The following is a 19,094-nucleotide window of genomic DNA, read 5'->3' on the forward strand; positions in this document are numbered from 1 at the left end:
GCATGTTGGCCTTTTTTTTTTTGCTACGAAAGGTTAGCCTTTGCTCTTTTTTCGTGTGTGTGTGTGTGTGTGTGTGTGTGTGTGTGTGTGTTTTGGGAACAAAAGATTCACTGCCAGTTGTTAGCGTTCGTTTTGCGCATATTACAGCAAGCAAACAAGTGGCCTTTTCCAGCCATGTGAATTAGAATATATATCGCCATTACTTTGGTTGAAAAACGATCAAAACGTCTACCCGTCTTGAAAAGATGCTATTGCTTCACAGACGTTGCTCTTATCACTGTCAAATGTAGTCAACATTCATCAGCATGTGTATCCATGTTGATTTACAACCATGCCTTCTTGGGTTTGTTTCCCTCAAAACGCTCAGCGTCCCAGCTCCTTGGCAAAGTAACATGTCTATCATAAACTGACAAGAGCAAACAAGTTAGTTGGCCCACAGGCTTTCTCCCCGCAGTCTTTTTCTTCTTTTGTATTCTACTATCTTTTTCTTTGGACTTTTAGATTTCATCTGATAAATCTTTCCCAACTAAAGATTACGCGGCAGAAGAGATGAAAAAAAAAAAAAATAGCTACAACTCGTCATGCTCCTCCACGTCCTCAATCTTGCGCTTCTGGTCTCGCTTCAGTGGCCTGAGCCAGTCCTCCATACCAGGCGGCCAATACACCCGGCCTTCGGGACCTCCCATGTTTAAATCATCCAAATCTATCGCAGGCAGAATCGTAGGATCATCATACCCCAGCCCCTCGGGTACATATTTATCGGGATCTGTGATGTCGTCTACAAGCTCAACCTTGACATGACCATCATCTTCCTCCACCTTCTTTTTCTTGCCCGGACGTCCATTCTTTCCCTTTGACATTTTGGATGCGGTTGGCGGAGGTCTTGGCTCGTCTGCACGCTCGTTAGGAATGATGCTATGGATGCGCTCATATCCAGGGAGCTTAAAGTTCCGCATAAGTTCGAACACGGCCTGCTCCTTGTCCTTGGCCTCGATCATCAGATCTGTATCCGGCGGGCAGGGAGGTAGAGTTGCCACCCGAGGACTGTGCTTGCGCCGGTCCCGCGGTGTCACGGCGCCCGCGCAGGGCTCGCTGTAGTGCATCTTCATCTTGATGTTCTTACGGTCCCAAGTCGCTCGTATTCGAGGGAAAAGGGGTACTATATCGGCTGTACCTTCCCGCACCTTCTCGGAATCAAAGACGATATTGTGATGGTGGAAGTCGAGGACCAATGGGATATTGAGCTCTTCGCATATCGGAAGAAGATCGTGAACCGACCAGGAAACATCGTCGTTCTCAAGCACCAGTCGACGCTTTATTGAATCTGACAAACGCGTCGTATAGTTGTGGCGGAAGCGGTCGAGGGTGGCTGCTTTGTCCCCATAAACGCCACCCATGTGTAAAATCATGACCGCATCGCGATCCTGTTGCTCAGGCAGCTCGAGCAGTGTAAGCATCTCATCGTGATATTCCAGATCCCGGACTGATGCAGTGATGACCTCGGCACGAGGAGATCCAAGCTGTGTGAACTATGCAGTGTGTTTCCAGGTCAGTTTATGTAACCCCAGCTTCAAGGACAGATATATCAGGGATTATTAGGGCCTCCCGAAGCATCATACCTGGCCAGGATGGGTGGTGAGCCGGTGGCCATACTTGGCCGCAGTCTTTCCAGCCTCAGCAAGCACCTCCGAAGCAAATGGAGCAAGCTTATAGCCGTGCTCCTCGTGACTGGCAAATGGAAACATTTCAGAACTGAGACGCATAAAACGGATCCCGTAGCGTTCATTCCAGCGTATCATTTTGTCAATGTCCCGTGCGTTTGCCAAACCGAGCTTCTGCACGAATTCCTGACCTCTTTTCCTGTCTGGCATTTGCGACTTGTCTGGGCGGTTCTTGTTGGGATGCTCGGGCTGAGTAGGGTCAGCAAGAGGGTAGCGGTGATCTATGATGGAGGACATGCGACAGGTGCGCGAGCTAAAAACTGGAGGTTTTGCTGAGCGTAGATAAGTATTGAGACATGCCTGTTGGATGTAAATAGATTTCATATGCTTGTTGTCAGGGCTTTTTTTTCTTTTCTTTTCTTTTATTGTGCAGAAACTGCGAATCATTTCTGTCCGGCTAGCGACTCAAGCAAGAGACGGACGGGCTACAACTTACGTATCCTAATCGACCCGTCCATGGTAGTGGCAGGTAGTCGCTATCAACAGCAGGCGGTCTGGCCGCACCCCGTTCAGCCTCTGCCAGCGTCTGATCTACGCTCTCGGCGACTTTGGGTTCTCGTTGGCTTGCTTTCCTAGGGGTTGGCTTTTTGAAAGCAGGTTTGCCATTTTCTATGGGCAAATCTCTCTTTGCAGTAGGAACCCGCGGCGCATCGGGATCTATGAGTTCGTGTTTTTCCACAGGTGCTGTTGGTGGTGGCGTGTTGAGATCCCCTATGCATCGCGTCGGGCGCGACTTTTGCGCCGCTGATACGTGAGTGCCTGCGTCCAAAGAATCAACGCTCTTCTCCACCTTGAGCTGCTGCTTCTTTAGGTTGCGCTGAAGTCGTCTTTCCAGCCGCGACAAGCACTGAATGGCACTCCCAACACCCTTTGCACGCTGGTCGTTGACCCCGTCCGGGTAGAACTCCGAAGTTGAATTCGACTCGGCATCGCTGCTCACGTCGTCGCTCTGGTTCTGCGGTGTAGCGTCGGAGCTTTTGGGGGCCATCTTGCGACCTTTGGGTCTCTTGGTTTGGGGTGCTGCAGCCTTGGATTTGTGGCCGGTAGCATTTGAAGACTGGGGTTCCATCATGGCAATGAGGCGCCGAGACGATCGCCTAAGGTCGATATCACCAGTCGAAGGCTCTTCCGTAGTGAAATTTATGATGTTATCGTCATCGATCCCGTCCTGCTTTTTCCTACGAGGCATCCTGGACGACATGCGTCTTTGACCAAAACGGTGGGCTGGACGCCAGCCACTCGATGCTGCAGCAACAGCGGACAAGTTTCTCCGCAGGATTTTATAGCAAAATTTCCCAGCAAGGCAGTTTCCTAAAAGGTTCGCCACAGCTGCAGATTGGCGACGAAGGCCAGAGAAACTGAAGCTGCTCTTTTCCCCAGACTCGGCGTATACCAAATTAAGGAGATAAGAAAGCTATAAGTGATCAGCCACAGTACCCTGGTAGGGACCCTAGGTGAGGTAGCTATGTAGCCGCCCGTCTGCTGTGGCGACGTGTAGGTAGTGGATACAGAAAATGGAAATCCCTTGGTCTTGTTTTTGTGGATGGAAAAGGTTGGCGGAATTGGTTCCTCTAGAACGGATCGCAGCTCCGACAGTGGTAAAGACTGAATTCAACAATGAGAATGTGGGTGGTGTTTTGCCGCATGTCAAGATGGACCAACCAGGTGAGTGAGTGACGCAGATCTAATTCAGAGGAAACGGATCTGCTGCTTTAAGCCCGGACCTTTGGTGTTGGTGCAGAGTACCGTTTATGGAATTTCAAGGGCGTCATTGACTTGATCGGCGCGGTGGATATGGTCAGCCAGCAATTTGATGGGCCGCTGTGGTCAAGTGTCGACTTGTCCAGCCACTTACTGACCGACCAGGTATCGCCGCCACAGATAAATCCTTTATTTTGTAAGTTCGGGTAAATACGGCAGTTGTTGCCAAATAAATGTGCCTGCCTACCTTTATTCCAGAAGGAACTCCATTTAGGTAGGTAGGTAGGCAGGCAGTCGGACACAACTTTGGACAGACCTAGCCAGCATATCCACCTTTGATTCCAATCAACTCAGAGCATTTAAATATCGAATCGGTGAGTCTGGCTTGGCCTGGCCTGGCCTGGCCTGGCCCGGCCCTGGGGACACCAGGCGTCATAACTCATTGTGATTATTGACTGCGAATATCCGTACCATGTGTTCGTACATGGCTCGAAAGCTGTCAATCGAGATTGTTGTGGTGTGGTTACGTTCGGCGTATCTCGATTCCACAGCCAAGGGGAGATTGACAGATGAGATCATTTACGATCGATCGACATGGAAAAGTGGGACAAACTAAGCCTAGATGGGCAGGAGTGCCTGCTGTATAACAGCAATGGATATGCATCTTTTTAGCCCCGTTGTAAAGTGCATCCCTACCTCTTGCCTCGTACCTATTTGCTGTATAGTACAGATTCCTTTGGAGCCTGAGGCTCGACAACTTGAGGAACCCATTCAGCATATATCAAAATTTCCAAGGAATTTTGTAGTCACATGCTCAGTTGTGTGTGTGTGTGTTTTTCTTTTTTTTTTTTTTTTCATCAGTTCGTCCCTGGGCGGGGCCCCACTCGGAACTATATCCTGTGATGCCTCCTCTATGACGTAAAAATCACTTGGAATTTGGAATTGGATGCGTACCTGCGAATATCGGTATTAAGAGCATTCACCCCAGTGATGATTATTTGCAATTATATCGTTTGTAGTAGAAACTGGCCTGGACGAACATACAGAGTTATTCCGAGGGGAAGAGGAGGTCAAAAAAAAAAAAAAAAAAAAAAGGGCAATTGGAAATCCAAAATGGGCCTTACTCTGTCATGTCTTGCATGTGTACCTGAACCTACGAGGTCGCTAAACCCCCCGATTGGTGCCTATATATCTGATACGTACACCTTATTCCGAGTGTATATAGGAAGCCCAGTCCATGTTCTTCTTAGCAATGGCCGTAGAGGGTCTAACCTGGAAGAAGAAAAAAAAAAAAGATCTGTAGCAAATTCGTGCGGCACAACAGGACCTCTAGAGCCAGGATTCTCGCTATCGCCTTGACGAAACGCGAAACAAGTATTCATTTGTTGGTTGGATTTGCATGCAGTAAACGAAATGACAGTTTGTTCCATCATGTTTGAATCCGGTATCATACCCTCCAGATGCACGATGCAGGCAGGTATTTTATTTTCGGGACAAGGAAGAAACAAACAATATGAAAAGAAGGGTGCATCAAAAAATTTGACAAGAACCTCGGCTTATGTGCACAACAGAAAAGCCCAAGTGTGCCAGACTTGAGTCGGCAGTTCAGCCGAGTTTCGAATGACAGCATTTCCCGCCCGTACAGATGAACTCGGGGTAGGTTATGAGAGGGCAGGCAGGCTGGCACACTTGACAGTACTGTATCTACAGTATGGTGGGAAGGAATACCGATGCATCCAATCTCCAGCCCGGATCTAATCCGCAATTGGTAGAAATTCATAATGTAGATTCAGGGGTAGCCGGCGCCACTTGGCTAGTTGTATAGTCTTGGTCTAGTCTAGTCCGATCCTACCTTTCAGATCCTTAGACTGTCAAGGCTGTGTGGATTGCATGTTGTTAACATTGGTATTGGTGACTTGACATTCGCGGACTAGGAGATGTAAGTTTGCACTCGACAAGTAGCGTGTGCAACTCAACGAGCAAAGTCTTGTTTTGATTGGTTTCCGTCAATTTGTTTACCTTTGACTTGCGCGGGTTAGTTAGTACAAGATATTCAGATCTGCAGTGGAGTTGGGCGTACAGTAGTATATAGTACCTACCGTAGGTAGGAACCAGCGCAGTACCCAAGACTAACTTGGTATTGGACCTACTGTAGTATCCTTATGCAAAATTCAAGAGAATTGAAAGCAAAAAGCATGACATCTAACCTTTTCAACTCACTCACCTTGAATATTGTCTCATGTTGGGCTCTTCTCGCAAGCCTGCTCGTTTCTACCCGTCCCGTTCCACGATTCTTCTCGGTCCGAAAATGGCCCCCCCACAAACTCAAAAAAATAGTGTTTGGTTTTGGGGGTGGGACATCCGTCCGGAACACCATCCATCTCCAGCTACCCGCCGGGAATCCTTGTGATTAGAATGTCGTACAGAACGCTGCTATGGTCCATGTGTGAGGGCGGCCCTGGCACTGCGGGCTGCACAAGTGACGCCTGCTCTCGTCATGCGGTGAGACTTACATACGCGTCTAGGGACGCAAGACTAAGGTACCCAGGTAAGTAATTCTTTTTTTCTCCTTGTTTTGTCGTAGTCTTGCGTATTCGGATCTTTGCCATTTCCCAACTATCCCATTTCTCGCAGATCAAGCTAAATGAGACGGAAAGAGAAAGGATCAGTGAATCATAATCTGTGGAGGATCGTCTCAAGGATGTTTGAAGAAGTCCCTTTGGTTTTGGTTAGCCCTTCCTATACGATGGAAATGAGAGAACCAGTGAGAGGGAGAAGGAAAACAAAGCAAAAAATAAAAATAAAAAATAAAAAAATAGAAAAAAGTCATTGATCCGCCAATTCGGCTCCATGGCCCCCCATCCGATCCTAATGAACAATTACCCTCCGAAAGGAGTTCGGGTGGCGGTAACTGTAAACCATCCCATTATCTTTCGTGTACATCATTCTCAGAGGCACCATGCGTACTTGGGTAGGAGGCAACCAAGCACATTTTGTAAAACTCCTGCCGTACGATTCTAAGTCGGAATCCTGCCTGTCATCTGTCGTCAGCAAAGTAAAGTTGAGGAATTTGACAAACCCAAGGGAGCCGAACACCCCCATTACAGTGATGACTTGGGGGAATTTGCGTAGGCTTGCCTGGGATTTAGTGAGCTAGTGGACTAGTGCCGGCTAGTAGTCTCAACTGTACCTTTCAACGTCCCATCCGGCTGGTGCCTTGCCTTACTCGTTATAGTAAGATTTGTTGTGATGCGTCATTCTAGCTACTATCTACTAAGTTTCAGAAAGGAAAAGAAAAAAAAAAGAAAAAAAATTTTCCACGGAAGGGCCTCCGAGAATAACCGGAGACAAATGAAGCATCCAGAGTGCCTTGTTGCTCTAAAGATCGACTATCTGGGTGCATTTTTGTTCTCTCTTCCCCGCCCCCCTGCATCTGCCAAGAACAGCCGCTCGCAACCTTTTACAAAAATAGATGGTCTTTGCAGCATGCTGCTAACTATCATCAACAACTGGGCGCTAGTCCCCTGCCCAGCTCGCCCCCGCCTGGTAGCGCCGGTTCAAGGGGCCACGTCAAACAGAACGTTAATCATATGGACAAGCTGACGATGCCGTTAGACCTCCCGATGGCGTTTCCGTTCGATTCTCGTCAGAGGACTGTCGGTGCGTTTTAGCACAGCCCACCAAAGCCCACGCATCGAACACACACACACACATATTCGATGGGGGTGTACGTACCCTAACTCTCGCTGTTTCTGTTTCGCCGTCCCAGATTGAGTGTAGAGGGGAGGTTTGTTTGTTCAGACGAAGATCCTCGCTCGGGGTCCATCCTTGCTTTGCGTCACTATGTTCCTGAAAAAAAAGCATAGTGCTGTGACGGGGAGGGAGACGAGTGCGTTTGCTGCATGCACGTACTCGTCGTAACTTCACTCCCCCGGCAGTGGCTAGACAACCTAAGATAGTCAGTCTGACGGGACTAGACTCCTCCGGGTTACAAGTGGCTGAAATATCTATATATGATCTGTCCCAATCTCTCATGTTGAAGCCTCCTAGATTGTTCCCTCATCCTCACAAGCTTCCATCGAACATTCAAAGACATCCAGAACAAACAACAATAGTATTTTATCAAGCCAACTCCGTTTATCACCGGCCTTTAGCCTAAACTCTGTCAAGAAAACGAACCTCAAGGTAGAATAACACAGCCAAAAGCCAAAAATGCAGCTCTCAAGCCTCCTCGTCTTCGTCGGCGCCGTCGCCGCCCTCGACATCCCTACCAACGTCCGCCGTGACGCCCCGACCAAGGTCGAGCGTGACCTGGCCACCATCTCGCGCGTCGTGACCGACGTCGACGGCAAGATCAAGGACCTGACCGACAGCATCAAGAACTTCAACGGCGACCCCTCTGGCATCTCCAAGTCGTCGTCGTCCCTCATGTCGACTCTCAAGCAGGGCGCCAGCGACGTGAACGCCGGCACCTCCATCACGCTCAACGAGGCCATCACCCTGCAGGCCCAGGTGTCGGGCCTCCAGAGCGACTCCAACAACCTCATCAGCGCCCTGTCCGACAAGAAGAAGGCCTTTGAGGACGCCAGCCTGTGCGGCGTCATCTACCAGCAGTCGGGCGACCTCGGCACCAACGCAAAGTCCCTCATCGACGCCGTTGTCTCAAAGGTGCCCCAGGACGTCCAGTCGCTCGCCCAGCAGGTCGCCTCGGGCTTCAGCAAGACCCTCATGGACACCCAGGCCCAGTTCGCCCCCGGCAACTGCACCAACAAGGGCACCGCAGTCGGCGGCGGCTCCTCCGGCTCCCCTGCTGCCTCGGGCTCCGGCTCCAGCTCTGGCGGTGGTGCCTCTGGCAGCACCCCCACCGGTCAGCCCGTCACCGCCGGCGCTGCCACCTTTGCCGCCCCGGTCGGCTTCGTCATGGCCCTCGCTGCCGCCAGCTTTCTTTTGTAAATAGCATGTTTTCTAGCGTTGCATTGTGAGACAGGGCTGCATACTTTTTGACAAAGTGTGGACCCCGGTTCCAAGAAAAGGCCTGTGTTCACGAGAAGAGATTTCTTGTTGAGCTGAAGGGAGTGTAAGAGATCCAAGGATTAGAGAGCCAGCATGAGTTGTTTTGATAGTGTCTTGTCTTTTTCTTTTGTTTAGCTTTTCCTCAAATTGATATCAATAATAAGCATTAGCATTGTCATTACGTACCGCCTTCATTTGCATTAGAGTATTCATGGTTTCTGTCTCCTGTCTCTGTAGTTGGGATATTAAGTTGAGAACCACGTTTCGGTAGTCTCCTTGCAGTTTGGTACAGCTCTCAGAACGCAGCGCTCAAAGAAAAATCGGGCAGGAGAATACTGCAAAACATATGAATTAGACGCAATATGTCGCCATCTAATCTCACCTCGTCCACCGCCCAAGTCTGCCTCGTACTGTAGCCCGATGCAGAACAACACAAGGTGGGAGCTTCTTGATCAAGTCTTCACCTGAATATTCTTTTCCCTCCAGTCTTGATCGGAAACCTTTCCACGCCGTTCTTCTGTTGTTCCTGCCAAACCCTGAGGGACCCTATTCCCTGGCTCTGAGCGGACGCTTGGTAGCGACGTACTGCTTCCCTGAGGTGATCTGGACGCAGGGGTCCTCGGGGCGGCTCCCGTAGAATAACTTCCCGTTTCTGGCGGTCCCTCTCGTCGATGCGACTAGCAAAGCTTGCGGATGCGCCACCGCCGCCTTCGGTGAAGGAGTTGTTTAATGTGGCGCTGCTGTCACCCTGGCTCACAGCCGCTGCCTCTTCGGCGGCCTCCTCCTCCGCTGCGGACATGACTTTGCCTGGCCATGGGATTTCTTCACCGACTTCAAAACTTCCGTCCTCATTTTCTGTCACAGGAGCGGCCTGCGGTTCCTCCCCACTGGCGATCCATTCGGCCTGCACCTGGCGCGCTATCATTATGATATCGCAAAGATAGAACTTGGTGACAGTGCGGACCGCCGTGACCACCTGCAGTGGCACTGATTGTGACACGGTTGCGTTTACGATCTATGGGTCAAAATAAAACAGGTCAGGAGTGCGTCCACGTCAAGCGTCAACATGTATTCAAACAGACTCACACGACGAACGACAGGATCTGGCAACTTGGCCGCCCTCCAATTGGAATATCTGTCAAATTGGTCTGCGTCCATGCAGCGCGTAAGCATTGCGCGCAAGCGCTTCTCCTCCTGCGCCTGCGCCTCGGACCGCTTGGCCGAAGTGATGCTCATGTGTACGTTATCCTCATTGTCCTCCTCCTCTTCGGCATGCTCCTCGCCGCCCTTTCCGCCACCGGCCACGCTCTTGCCGTCAGCAGCACCGCCCCCGGCGCCTCCGCCGACCGATGGGGCAGCACTTGAGCCCGTGGCCTTTGCCAGCTCCGCCTCGCGCGCCTTCTCGGCCTTTGACTTGCGGCCGCGTTTCTTCTTAAGAAGCGGGCCTACGCCGCTGCCGACGGCACTGACCTGGCTTCCCGACACGATGCTCATGTTGTCGGAGAAGGCCGACGGGGAGCGCGGGCCGCCCATGTCTTCTGGCGGGAATGAGGTCTGGCGGAGCGGATGGGCGGATCCGGGCGGGACCGAGGTCACCGACATGGTCGAGGCCTTGCGCCGCTTGTTGACGGTCGAGGTAGTGCCGTCGCCGGTTATCGATGGTCGCTTCTTGTTGCCGATGACGGCCGATGCGTTGTTCCTGAGGGCTGCCGCGGTGAGAGGCAGCTGGCTGTTGGATGGCTGCGGTGGTGAGAGCGCGATGGGCGACTGGGTGTAGGCTGGTGGAGACGCCATTGTATTTCCTTTCCACTCTAGACTAGACTAGACGGTAAATCCCGTTCAGGACCGACTCGCCGGCAATGGATATCGATAATACTACACAAGGTTCTGCTTGTGGCCAGTGCGCAGATATCTCCTGTTTTGGTTCGTGAATGACTAGAAGTGGGTGGAGAGTGTGGTGTTGAAGCTCGCGACACCAAGTTGCTGTGGAGCACCACGGACGCCTAAAACTGACGTGACGTGCGGGAGAATTGTATCGTATTGGCGGTACAGTACCGGTAAAGTACCCTGGCATTGCGGCTTGGCGTTTCTATTAGGTTCAAAAATGTGAGACCATGCGCCCGCGGCTCTGCCGGTTGCTTCTCTGGGTAACATCCAGAGCACCCCACAAGCTCACGAAGCTAAGCTCTGTTGGGGGAAGCGTGCAGCTAAAGAAGGCGAAAAAAAAAAAAAGTAACCCCACCTTTTTTTTGTTGCGCTCTAAAGTAAATGTCCTGCCTGCAAGCGAATTTTTGGAGAAAGCGAGGGCCGACGGACACCCGACCTCTTCGGGGATGGTGGTACAACCCGCGGTAAGATGTGAATTTTTCAGGGTCTAGTCCAGGCTTACTTGACTCGAGATTGGGGGGAAACAACAATATGAGACCTACATCAGATTAAACAAAAGCCGAATCTGGTTTTGTACCAAGTTTTGCTAGTTCATCCAACCCACTTCTGAGCTAATCTGCTCTTTTCCAGAATTCTATGGGATTCGTCAAACTGCACCAAATCATCCTCGTCTACCCAACTCACCGAACACATTAGAAATATTACCTACACTGCTCCTGCGTCATGGGGAGGGCCGACGATCGGACCTCGCCGGCTGTGAGCTCGAGCTCGAGCTCGGGTAACAGCGGTACAAAACGAAGTCGCAAGCATCGAGACGACGAGCCGGCCGCCGGTGCGACAGAGCACACCAAGAAGAAGCACAAGAAGCGCAAGTCAGACCACGGCGTCAATGGCGTCATCAAGACCGCGCAAAGGAGGTTGAGCCTGAGCAATGCCGCCCGTGATCCCCGCGACGAGCCCCCGCCGAAGCCCAAAAAGAAGCCCGAGGCCCCGACAAGGTCGCCAAGCCCCGTCATAGACTTTGACGGCTTGAGTAGGCCAAGTGCGTCTCCTCTCCCCTGCTTTATTTTGCTGCTACAACATTGCTCTTGTAGCCCCTTGCGTCATCTCTACTCTGCTCGTACCGTCTCACTGACATGACAATCATCAATCAGGCGTCGGGACCCGAGCAAGACTGGAGGAAACCCCGGAGCAGGCGGCGGAGAGGCTGGAGCGCATGCGTGGGGCCGTCAGGACTCTTCTGGAATGTGTCGGCGAAGACCCGGACCGGCAGGGCTTGCTGGCCACGCCCGACAGGTACGCCAAGGCTCTGCTCTTCCTCACCAAGGGCTACCAAGAAAACATAAAGGACATTGTGAACAACGCCATATTCCACGAGGGGCACAACGAGATGGTCATTGTCAAGGACATTGAGATTTTCAGCATGTGCGAGCATCATCTGGTGCCGTTCACTGGCAAGGTGAGGGAGATCCGGACCTCAACCAACCCTCGGGGACGAACTTTGAGCAATCTACTAAATCTTCATCTCGTCTTACCACCTGTACAGATGCACATAGGTTATATTCCTGCCAACTCCGTCATTGGACTTTCAAAGCTTCCTCGCATTGCGGAGCTCTTCGCCCGCCGCCTGCAGATCCAAGAGCGTCTGACCAAAGAGGTGGCGAATGCAATCTTTGAGGTGCTCAAGCCGCAGGGAGTTGCCGTAGTGATGGAGTCCAGCCATTTGTGCATGGTGACGCGCGGTGTGCAAAAGACAACCGCTACAACCATCACCAGCTGCGTCCTGGGCTGCTTTGAAGGCCGGGAGAGGACTCGCAATGAGTTCCTGAGCCTGATTGGTGTCAACAGGCACTGATGGGGTTGGGCAAGGACAGTGAGGCTCAGTGATGCATGTTGAAAAGGCCCTGACAGGGCCCGGTGGGCAAGAGAATGCTATGTGTTCTGTTTTGTCCTGTTGTTTTCGGCGTTCAAGGCTGAGTATTTCGGATTTTTTTGTTTTGTTTTTTTGGGGTTAGGTGGGAACTGGATTTCAACATCATATAAACCGGGCAGAGGCACCCCCGGTGGTTTGCAATTTTCGCACTCGGAGTTTGCTATGAGAGTTAGTCTAGAGTCTAGACGCCGGGCTCAACGCCCCCAACACTTATGATATATTTGGCGTGATCAGAACAAGTTGGGGCATTTTATTCACATTGATGGCTTTTTTGGGTATCATTATGAGTGTGCAGAAGCGAGAACAAGAGGCTCGAGCATAGATCGAAACGCAGGCAAATCATGACACCCTCCGCACAACCTTCCCGACCTCGCCCCTACCGACAGCGTCCAGCCTCGGCTCCACCACCTTCCAGATGTCTTTGGAGACAGCTTCGACCGACGGGCTGGCATCGACCACGTGCAGGTCCTCCTCCTCCTGCCGGGCCCTCTCCTCGCGCTGGCCGGCGCCGTCCTCGACCCGACCCATGCTCAAGCCCCAGAACAGCTCACGGACCCGGCGCTGCATCTCGGCCCTCTCGTAGAGCTCATCGCCCCAGCCGCCGCGGGCCTTGGCCTGGTCCTCGCTCAGGTCCAGGAAGAGGACCAGGTCCGGGCGCGGAAGGCCGACCTCGGGCGCCCGGGCCCACGAGAGCGGCAGGGCCGGGTTCTGCTTGGCCGCGCTGTAGACCATGCCCGAGTAGTAGTACCTGTCGCATATCACCGTCGTGCCGGCGGAGAGCAGGGCGGTGATTTGTTTTCTGGAAGGGATTTTTTTTTTTTGTTAGTGGGAGACGTAAGTATGTTTGTTTGTCTTCTATGCGCATTCGCAATTTTCTTTTTCTGGGTGGGTACATGTCACAGGGAAAACGCCCCAAGAGCGCAAAGGGGGAAAACTTACGCTGCCTCCCATCTGTTTGCGCTAAAGAGCAAGTGGATGACGTGGTCGTCCATGTCCACCTGGCTTTTCAGGTATCCGTCGATCATCTGGCCGATGGGCGTAGTCCTGTCTAGAGCACGGCGAGTTCAGGTTCAGACGAAAGGTGTGCCAGAGTGGGACAACCATGACAAGAAATAGAAGAATAAAAAAAAAAAAAATATCTACCAGGAAACCTCATCACCTTGACGTTACGCCCGAGCTCGAGGAGCCGCTTCTCCAGCAGCTGGACCTGCGTCGTCTTGCCGCTCCGGTCAAGGCCTTCGAGGACGATCAGCGCGCCACGCACGGCAGTTGCCTCGCTGCTGGTCGAAGTCATGCTGAACCGGTCACCAAAGTCTAGAAAAAAGAAAAAAAAAAAAAAAACAAAAAATATCAAGATGAGTGTAGGCCAAGTCAAAAGCGAGAGGTATGATAGTCGACAACTAGGGGTCTGGATTGAATAGCTATGAATTGAGGATGATCGTCAAGCGGCACACTTATTTATATACTTATTTATATAAGATAACCAATGCATGCATCCCACAGCGTTGTCTCCTGATACTCTCCTGATTTTGTACCCCGCTACCAGGCTGGCGTTCAAATGCCTAGAACAAATCACGTGACAGTCATTTATGCCGATGCCAGCTTTGTCAGGATTGGGAGTTTACTGTACACCTGACGGCTTCACGCAGAAGTTGTTTGGGTCAACATGAAGGTGACTTGTAAATATACGATGTCCTCTAAAAAGGAGGGGAAAAAACACGGAACTGTAGTGCATCAGATATCAAAAGCCCAGATTCCAACGCCATAAATCAAATCCCATGACCAATGTCCACCAGTACAATACCCAGAAATCACCTCTGACGCCTGATAGAACTCCTTGAAGCCAACATCATCCCTATCACACATTAACATAGCCAACCGAAAGACTCCAGACCCAAAGAAGCGCTCAAGGAGCCGAGGAAGCAAGAACAACATGAATGTGATGTCATGAGGCAAGAATTTCGGGGGTTTGCAGAACCTCGACTGCTGGCTCAGTTGTGCCCTCGGGTTTCTCTTCAGCCTTTTCCTCAACCGCAAGGCTGGTGGAAGATGGGCTAGCTAGGGTTTCGGGTTCGGCGTCATCCCTTGAGCTTCCGCTCTCCCACAGCTCAAAACTCTCGCCAGTGCCCTCGACAGGTTGCAACAGGGCAGCTTGCGGCGCAGGCACGTCTCTCCTGCTCATCAGCGCGTCGACCGAGACATCGGCATCGAGCTCTGGCGCAAACACAAATTTGGCTTTGCCTTTGCTGTCCATGTCGTCGTGCCCCCTTGGCTCTTCGTCGCCATGAACGGTTTCGGCATCCTCGTCGTCGACGTACTCCCCAGGCACGATGATGAACGAGTCGCTACCGCAGCCATCTGCATAGTAGTCCGCAGCGTTCATCTCGGTAAGAGGCCCACGAGTCTTCTCGACAAGCATGTCGTCCTCGCTGCGCCGGGTGCGGATCTGGCTGACGTCATCAGCTGGCGGGATGTTCTCCTTGTCGCGACCCTCTGCACGTTCCCGGACCGCCTTTTGCTCGCTCTCCTCATCGCTACTGATGTCTAGGACGCAGGTGCTGTGCTGCAGCAGGTTTGTCATCTCCTGCTCTGGCGTGTCCTCGTGGATCTCGAAAGTCCAAGAGCTGTCCAGGGAATCGTAGAGATCAACCACGGGGGCCGCCGGCACATTGTGACGCGATGCGTAGTTGGAGATGGTACCCTTGAGAGCGGCATCCAAAGAAAATGGTGCTGCCGCTGCTGCTGCGCCACGACCGCTGCCCTTGCCGAATGCTGGAGGGTCTACGCGCGTAAACGGGCTAGCTGTGCGGCGGCGATTGGACAGGATGCCGACGCGCTTGCTTCCGCGAGTCGGAGAACGGCCTGCAGGTGCCGAAAGCGGAGTAGACGATGACAGTGACGAATTGATCTTTGCGATGGGCGACCTGGACTGGATAGTGCTTCTTGGCCTGGCAATCGGCCTGCTGGTTTTGTTCAGAGATGGTGTTGTAGCGGTCCTTGGCGAAAGAGAGCTTCCACTGCTGGTCTTGGTCAGGATGAAGGTGGAGGGTTTTAGGCAGTCATTGGAAAAGAAGCTGTCGGATCCCTTGGACCTCTTGGCGAACAGGGCCGGGTCAACATTCTCCGAATCGTCTGTATCAATAGAATCGGCCTTTCGCTTGCCGTTGCTGGCAGGAGAGAAAGCTACGGGAAGCATTCAGCAGGTCAGCCTCGCATGTTCGCACGATTATTCGCCAGTGTGATCAAATGACAGCCTGAAACTACTCCACAAGACTCGTAGCGAAGAACAACCGGTTATGCATGCAATAATACAAGAAATGGAAATTGACAAAGCACCGATAATTTTGGGGGTGCGTGCGATTGACTGGGCGATACACGAAACGGAAGCTAGGAGAAATGTGTCGCATACCATTCTGTCGATTCTTCAGACTTGTCAAACCCTGTAGTCGGGTTCCATCCAGAGGAGCAAATGGCTGACGAGGAATAGTGCTGGCCATTGTCAAATAGATTGGTGGGCGAACAGGTGTTTGTATGCAGTGTGTTGTTTAGGAATGAGCAGAACGAATTGATTTGCAACCGAGGAGGTGCGCGGCCAGCACTAGTGCAGCTGCTACCTGAATCGCGAAATCTAGCTTCGACAATGCCAGGTATGTTTGTTTGTTTTTATCGCCTCCAGTTGAATGCAAATGCAGTGGTAAAATGAAAAGTCGTCAAAAAAGAGGAGAAGAGGGGGCGAGGATTGGTATTAATGCAGACACACGTCTTCTTATTGCAAGTAGATGACGAGAAGGGAGGTTTGAGGCGGTCTTGGTGGTCTGTCTGGGATTCAGTGGCAAGCGGTCGCTCAAATGGGCCGGTGTGGCGGAGGGGGTGGCCGCTTTAGACAAGGCCCAGACGCGATTTTAATCGTCGCAGCGGTGTATGTAGTAATTAAAGAGGCGCAGCGAGCACGATTTGATCGATTGAGCAGTACAGAAAGAAAGGCTATACAATCATTGAGCAATAAAAAAAAAAATCGCCAACGACAGCGAGCAACGAATCTTTGTCGAATGAAGCGAGTGATAGAGTAGGACAGATGTGCTTGTTGTCGGACAGGTTGGTCGAGGCCCGGGTTGGAAAGGGGGGAGGGGAATCAATCAATCAATTAATCGACTGGCACTTACACGCTCAGACCTCTGACGGGTCTCCTGTAGCCAAAGCCTATGGGCTGTCTTGCTTTACGTGCCGGGACGTGGTAAAACTTTATGGAGTAACGCGTAGGGCGTAGTTTTGGCGTTTGGGCCAACAGGATTTCGTTCCTGTCTAAAGTGGAGCTTGGGCCAGCTGCTCCAGCCAAGCACAAATCAGGGAAACGCGGCGGACAGCTCCAAATTTCATGCAAATGCAGCCAAGGTGTCCGCGGATTTTATTTGCTGGGACGCTGGATCCAGCAAGCGCCGGACAGAAGCAAGGCATAATTGCTTTGCCTTTGGTCCCTTTTTCACCAGTAATATTTCTTGTGCAACGCAGCTCCAGTCTCATTCGTGTGTTGCACCAACTCTGTCGTGTCTGCACGTAATGCCAGCAAACCAGGGGCACTAATCACAGTACAGCCCAGAACACAAGCAGGCGGCTAGCGCAGGACAAGTGGCATACTGGGCAGGCTCGCCTCTCAATAGCCCTTTAACGATGGCTTGACGAGGAATGCAAGGGACCAACCAGGCATGGATGGAACTGGAAAGGTAAGGAGAATCTGACGATGGTTGGGAACCCGCGTCCTCTTTCGGGGATTGAGCACTACGGCAAGCACAGTAAGAAAGTAGATCCTTTTGTCCTGCAGATTGCCAGCTGGCCTGCATTGAATGGGGAAACAGACGAATGGGGAAGCTGCCTTGGCTGCCAATCAACGCGTCGAGAGTTGAGGCACTTCCAAACTTATCCCTGTTCACGATGAGCCCGGTGGAATCTTGACCCAAGGGCGTCTCGGCACACGCGAACATCGCGACGATCGCGTAGCAATTAAAATCCCCGCCAAAATCCGCCCTTGCTGGAGCCTTGCCGGAGCTTTCTTTCTCTACTTGCTGGGGAGCCCTGCAGCTGTGCAGCCTGAATCTATCATATCGTGAAATCTGGCTTTCTTTCGTACCACCAAAGAGCAGGATTCATCTATTGCTACCGTTCGAAGAAGTGCTTGCGGCTTGAAAAAATTCTTACAGGTTGGAATTGCCGACATATGTTCCAGATTCAGACATCTTTTGTGGGAAAAAAAACCAACCAGGGTTGCTAAGGTACAGGTACAGGCACAGGCAGGTACAGGTGCAAGCACGGGTGCAGGCACCGGTAGGCACAGGCAGGTACAGTACGCATCATAGCTGGTCAATTGCTGTGCTAAAACTAGGCACCATCCACACTACTGTCAGCCAAACACCCGCTAGGAAAACTAGGCTGGGTTGGTTTCCGTTTCCCTTACGCACTCTGTCTACCGGTAGTAGCAGGTAGTATTCATGTGCGACAGGAGGACCAAAGCATAGCACGAGTCAAGTGACTCATTAATTCCATCACAAGCAAAGGCTTGGCCAGAATCCAGCCATCTCTCAAAGAATGTTGCATGCCAATGCAATACTCGAAACTCCCAGCCATCAAGCCATTTTTTTCTCTTGTGATGTCATGTCAGACCTTTTTTCCTCAGCACTGCATATGCTTTCTTATAACATTCTGAGGCTGTGTCTTGTGACAGAGCGTTTCAAATCAGGCCTGGGGCTGATAGCCAAAGATGGTCGCGTTGATTGCAGCCGCCATGTTATTGTCGTAGTCTGATAGAGTGTTGCCACAGATGCATTGATGCGTTGGCACTCGATTGGCTCTCGCACAAGCTGATATCTCTTGGATCGACCAGCCTTGCCTTCGTTACCTTTTTCCACCTTCCCATGGAGTTCGGAAATGGATTAGAACAGGCCTGGGAGGATGCAGAGATCAGCGATATCCTGCGTCAGATGCGTCTGGGGCATCAGTAGCTGTCTTATATTTAGCTGCCTGAGGACATTGAGGCAAATACCCCAAGTACTATATAGCCTGCCGGAAACGGAGTCTGCACCGGGTCGGAACTGCAAGTATCAGTGCCACCCCGGGGCAACATCAGGCAGCGGCCCCACTTAGTACAAGTGGCCAGTCATACGCCGAAATGGAGATGCCCGTGTTTCCCTATCAAACTCCAAATGAGGCTCAACTCGAGGTCGTATCACTGCTCGACCTGGTTAGCATGATTGTGATGCCTTGGTGGTTAGTACGTTTGGACTTTAAAAGACAGATGTTCACATGTACCAAGTTAGAATCTCCCACGCTCTCTATTACGCTATTCAGTCTTACAAGACTTTATTACACAGTAATATACGTTCTACTTCCGTCCGTTGCTCGTCATGACGTTCCTGCACCAGTTACACACTTTTGCCGGTAGTACAGTACTACCCAAGATTCCCTACCACAAGTCCTAAAGTCACCAATAGGACAGGCTTCCTCCTTGCCGTGCCTCATCCGTCTGTAGTTGGGGTGGATGGTATGCAGAGCTGGCATCAGGCAGGCTCTGGGTGTTGCTTGCAGGCATCTATCACGTGATTTCGAGTATACAAGGACAAATGATGTGATATCTTGTCTATAAAGCTTCAAAAAGCTGCTGTAAATTGGCGGCTTGTACTCGCTGATTCCTGGCCCACCATTCTTGGCCCTTTCTTCTTCACATCCCGTTGTTTCCTTTCCCATATACATTCATCCAACTGTCAATATGAGGATCATGGTGACCCTCACGAGGATGTCTACGAGACAGGGGACAGTGAAGGCAAAGAGCAGAGTGGCACGCAAAACCC

At 51.6% G+C, this 19,094-nt stretch overlaps 7 protein-coding genes across 7 annotated transcripts; 2 read left to right on the plus strand and 5 right to left on the minus strand.

Moving 5' to 3' along the window:
- Positions 1 to 569: 569 nt before the first annotated feature.
- On the minus strand, positions 570 to 2,922 carry PpBr36_03197 (uncharacterized protein; the record flags this gene model as incomplete). The annotated part of the gene is made up of 3 exons (XM_029890372.1): positions 570 to 1,529; positions 1,620 to 2,021; positions 2,158 to 2,922. The coding sequence occupies 3 exons, from the start codon at positions 2,920 to 2,922 to the stop codon at positions 570 to 572; spliced, it is 2,127 nt and encodes a 708-aa protein (XP_029752878.1).
- Positions 2,923 to 5,568: 2,646 nt separating this feature from the next.
- PpBr36_03198 (uncharacterized protein) lies at positions 5,569 to 5,799 on the minus strand (the record flags this gene model as incomplete). The annotated part of the gene is made up of 1 exon (XM_029890373.1): positions 5,569 to 5,799. The coding sequence occupies one exon, from the start codon at positions 5,797 to 5,799 to the stop codon at positions 5,569 to 5,571; it is 231 nt and encodes a 76-aa protein (XP_029752875.1).
- Positions 5,800 to 7,634: 1,835 nt separating this feature from the next.
- On the plus strand, positions 7,635 to 8,375 carry PpBr36_03199 (uncharacterized protein; the record flags this gene model as incomplete). Its single annotated transcript, XM_029890374.1, has 1 exon — positions 7,635 to 8,375. The coding sequence occupies one exon, from the start codon at positions 7,635 to 7,637 to the stop codon at positions 8,373 to 8,375; it is 741 nt and encodes a 246-aa protein (XP_029752874.1).
- A 520-nt stretch (positions 8,376 to 8,895) lies between these two features.
- PpBr36_03200 (uncharacterized protein) lies at positions 8,896 to 10,509 on the minus strand (the record flags this gene model as incomplete). Its single annotated transcript, XM_029890375.1, has 3 exons — positions 8,896 to 9,450; positions 9,522 to 10,256; positions 10,450 to 10,509. The coding sequence occupies 3 exons, from the start codon at positions 10,507 to 10,509 to the stop codon at positions 8,896 to 8,898; spliced, it is 1,350 nt and encodes a 449-aa protein (XP_029754119.1).
- Positions 10,510 to 11,045: 536 nt separating this feature from the next.
- Positions 11,046 to 12,177, plus strand: PpBr36_03201 (uncharacterized protein; the record flags this gene model as incomplete). Its single annotated transcript, XM_029890376.1, has 3 exons — positions 11,046 to 11,364; positions 11,477 to 11,781; positions 11,869 to 12,177. The coding sequence occupies 3 exons, from the start codon at positions 11,046 to 11,048 to the stop codon at positions 12,175 to 12,177; spliced, it is 933 nt and encodes a 310-aa protein (XP_029754118.1).
- Positions 12,178 to 12,594: 417 nt separating this feature from the next.
- PpBr36_03202 (uncharacterized protein) lies at positions 12,595 to 13,549 on the minus strand (the record flags this gene model as incomplete). Its single annotated transcript, XM_029890377.1, has 3 exons — positions 12,595 to 13,054; positions 13,195 to 13,303; positions 13,399 to 13,549. The coding sequence occupies 3 exons, from the start codon at positions 13,547 to 13,549 to the stop codon at positions 12,595 to 12,597; spliced, it is 720 nt and encodes a 239-aa protein (XP_029754121.1).
- A 651-nt stretch (positions 13,550 to 14,200) lies between these two features.
- Positions 14,201 to 15,752, minus strand: PpBr36_03203 (uncharacterized protein; the record flags this gene model as incomplete). The annotated part of the gene is made up of 2 exons (XM_029890378.1): positions 14,201 to 15,438; positions 15,665 to 15,752. 2 exons carry the CDS (start codon positions 15,750 to 15,752, stop codon positions 14,201 to 14,203), a joined length of 1,326 nt encoding a protein of 441 aa, XP_029754120.1.
- Between the last annotated feature and the right edge of the window lie 3,342 nt (positions 15,753 to 19,094).

The sequence above is a fragment of the Pyricularia pennisetigena genome, chromosome 3 (genome assembly GCF_004337985.1).
Source record: "Pyricularia pennisetigena strain Br36 chromosome 3, whole genome shotgun sequence".
Classification (NCBI taxonomy): Eukaryota; Fungi; Ascomycota; class Sordariomycetes; order Magnaporthales; family Pyriculariaceae; genus Pyricularia; species Pyricularia pennisetigena.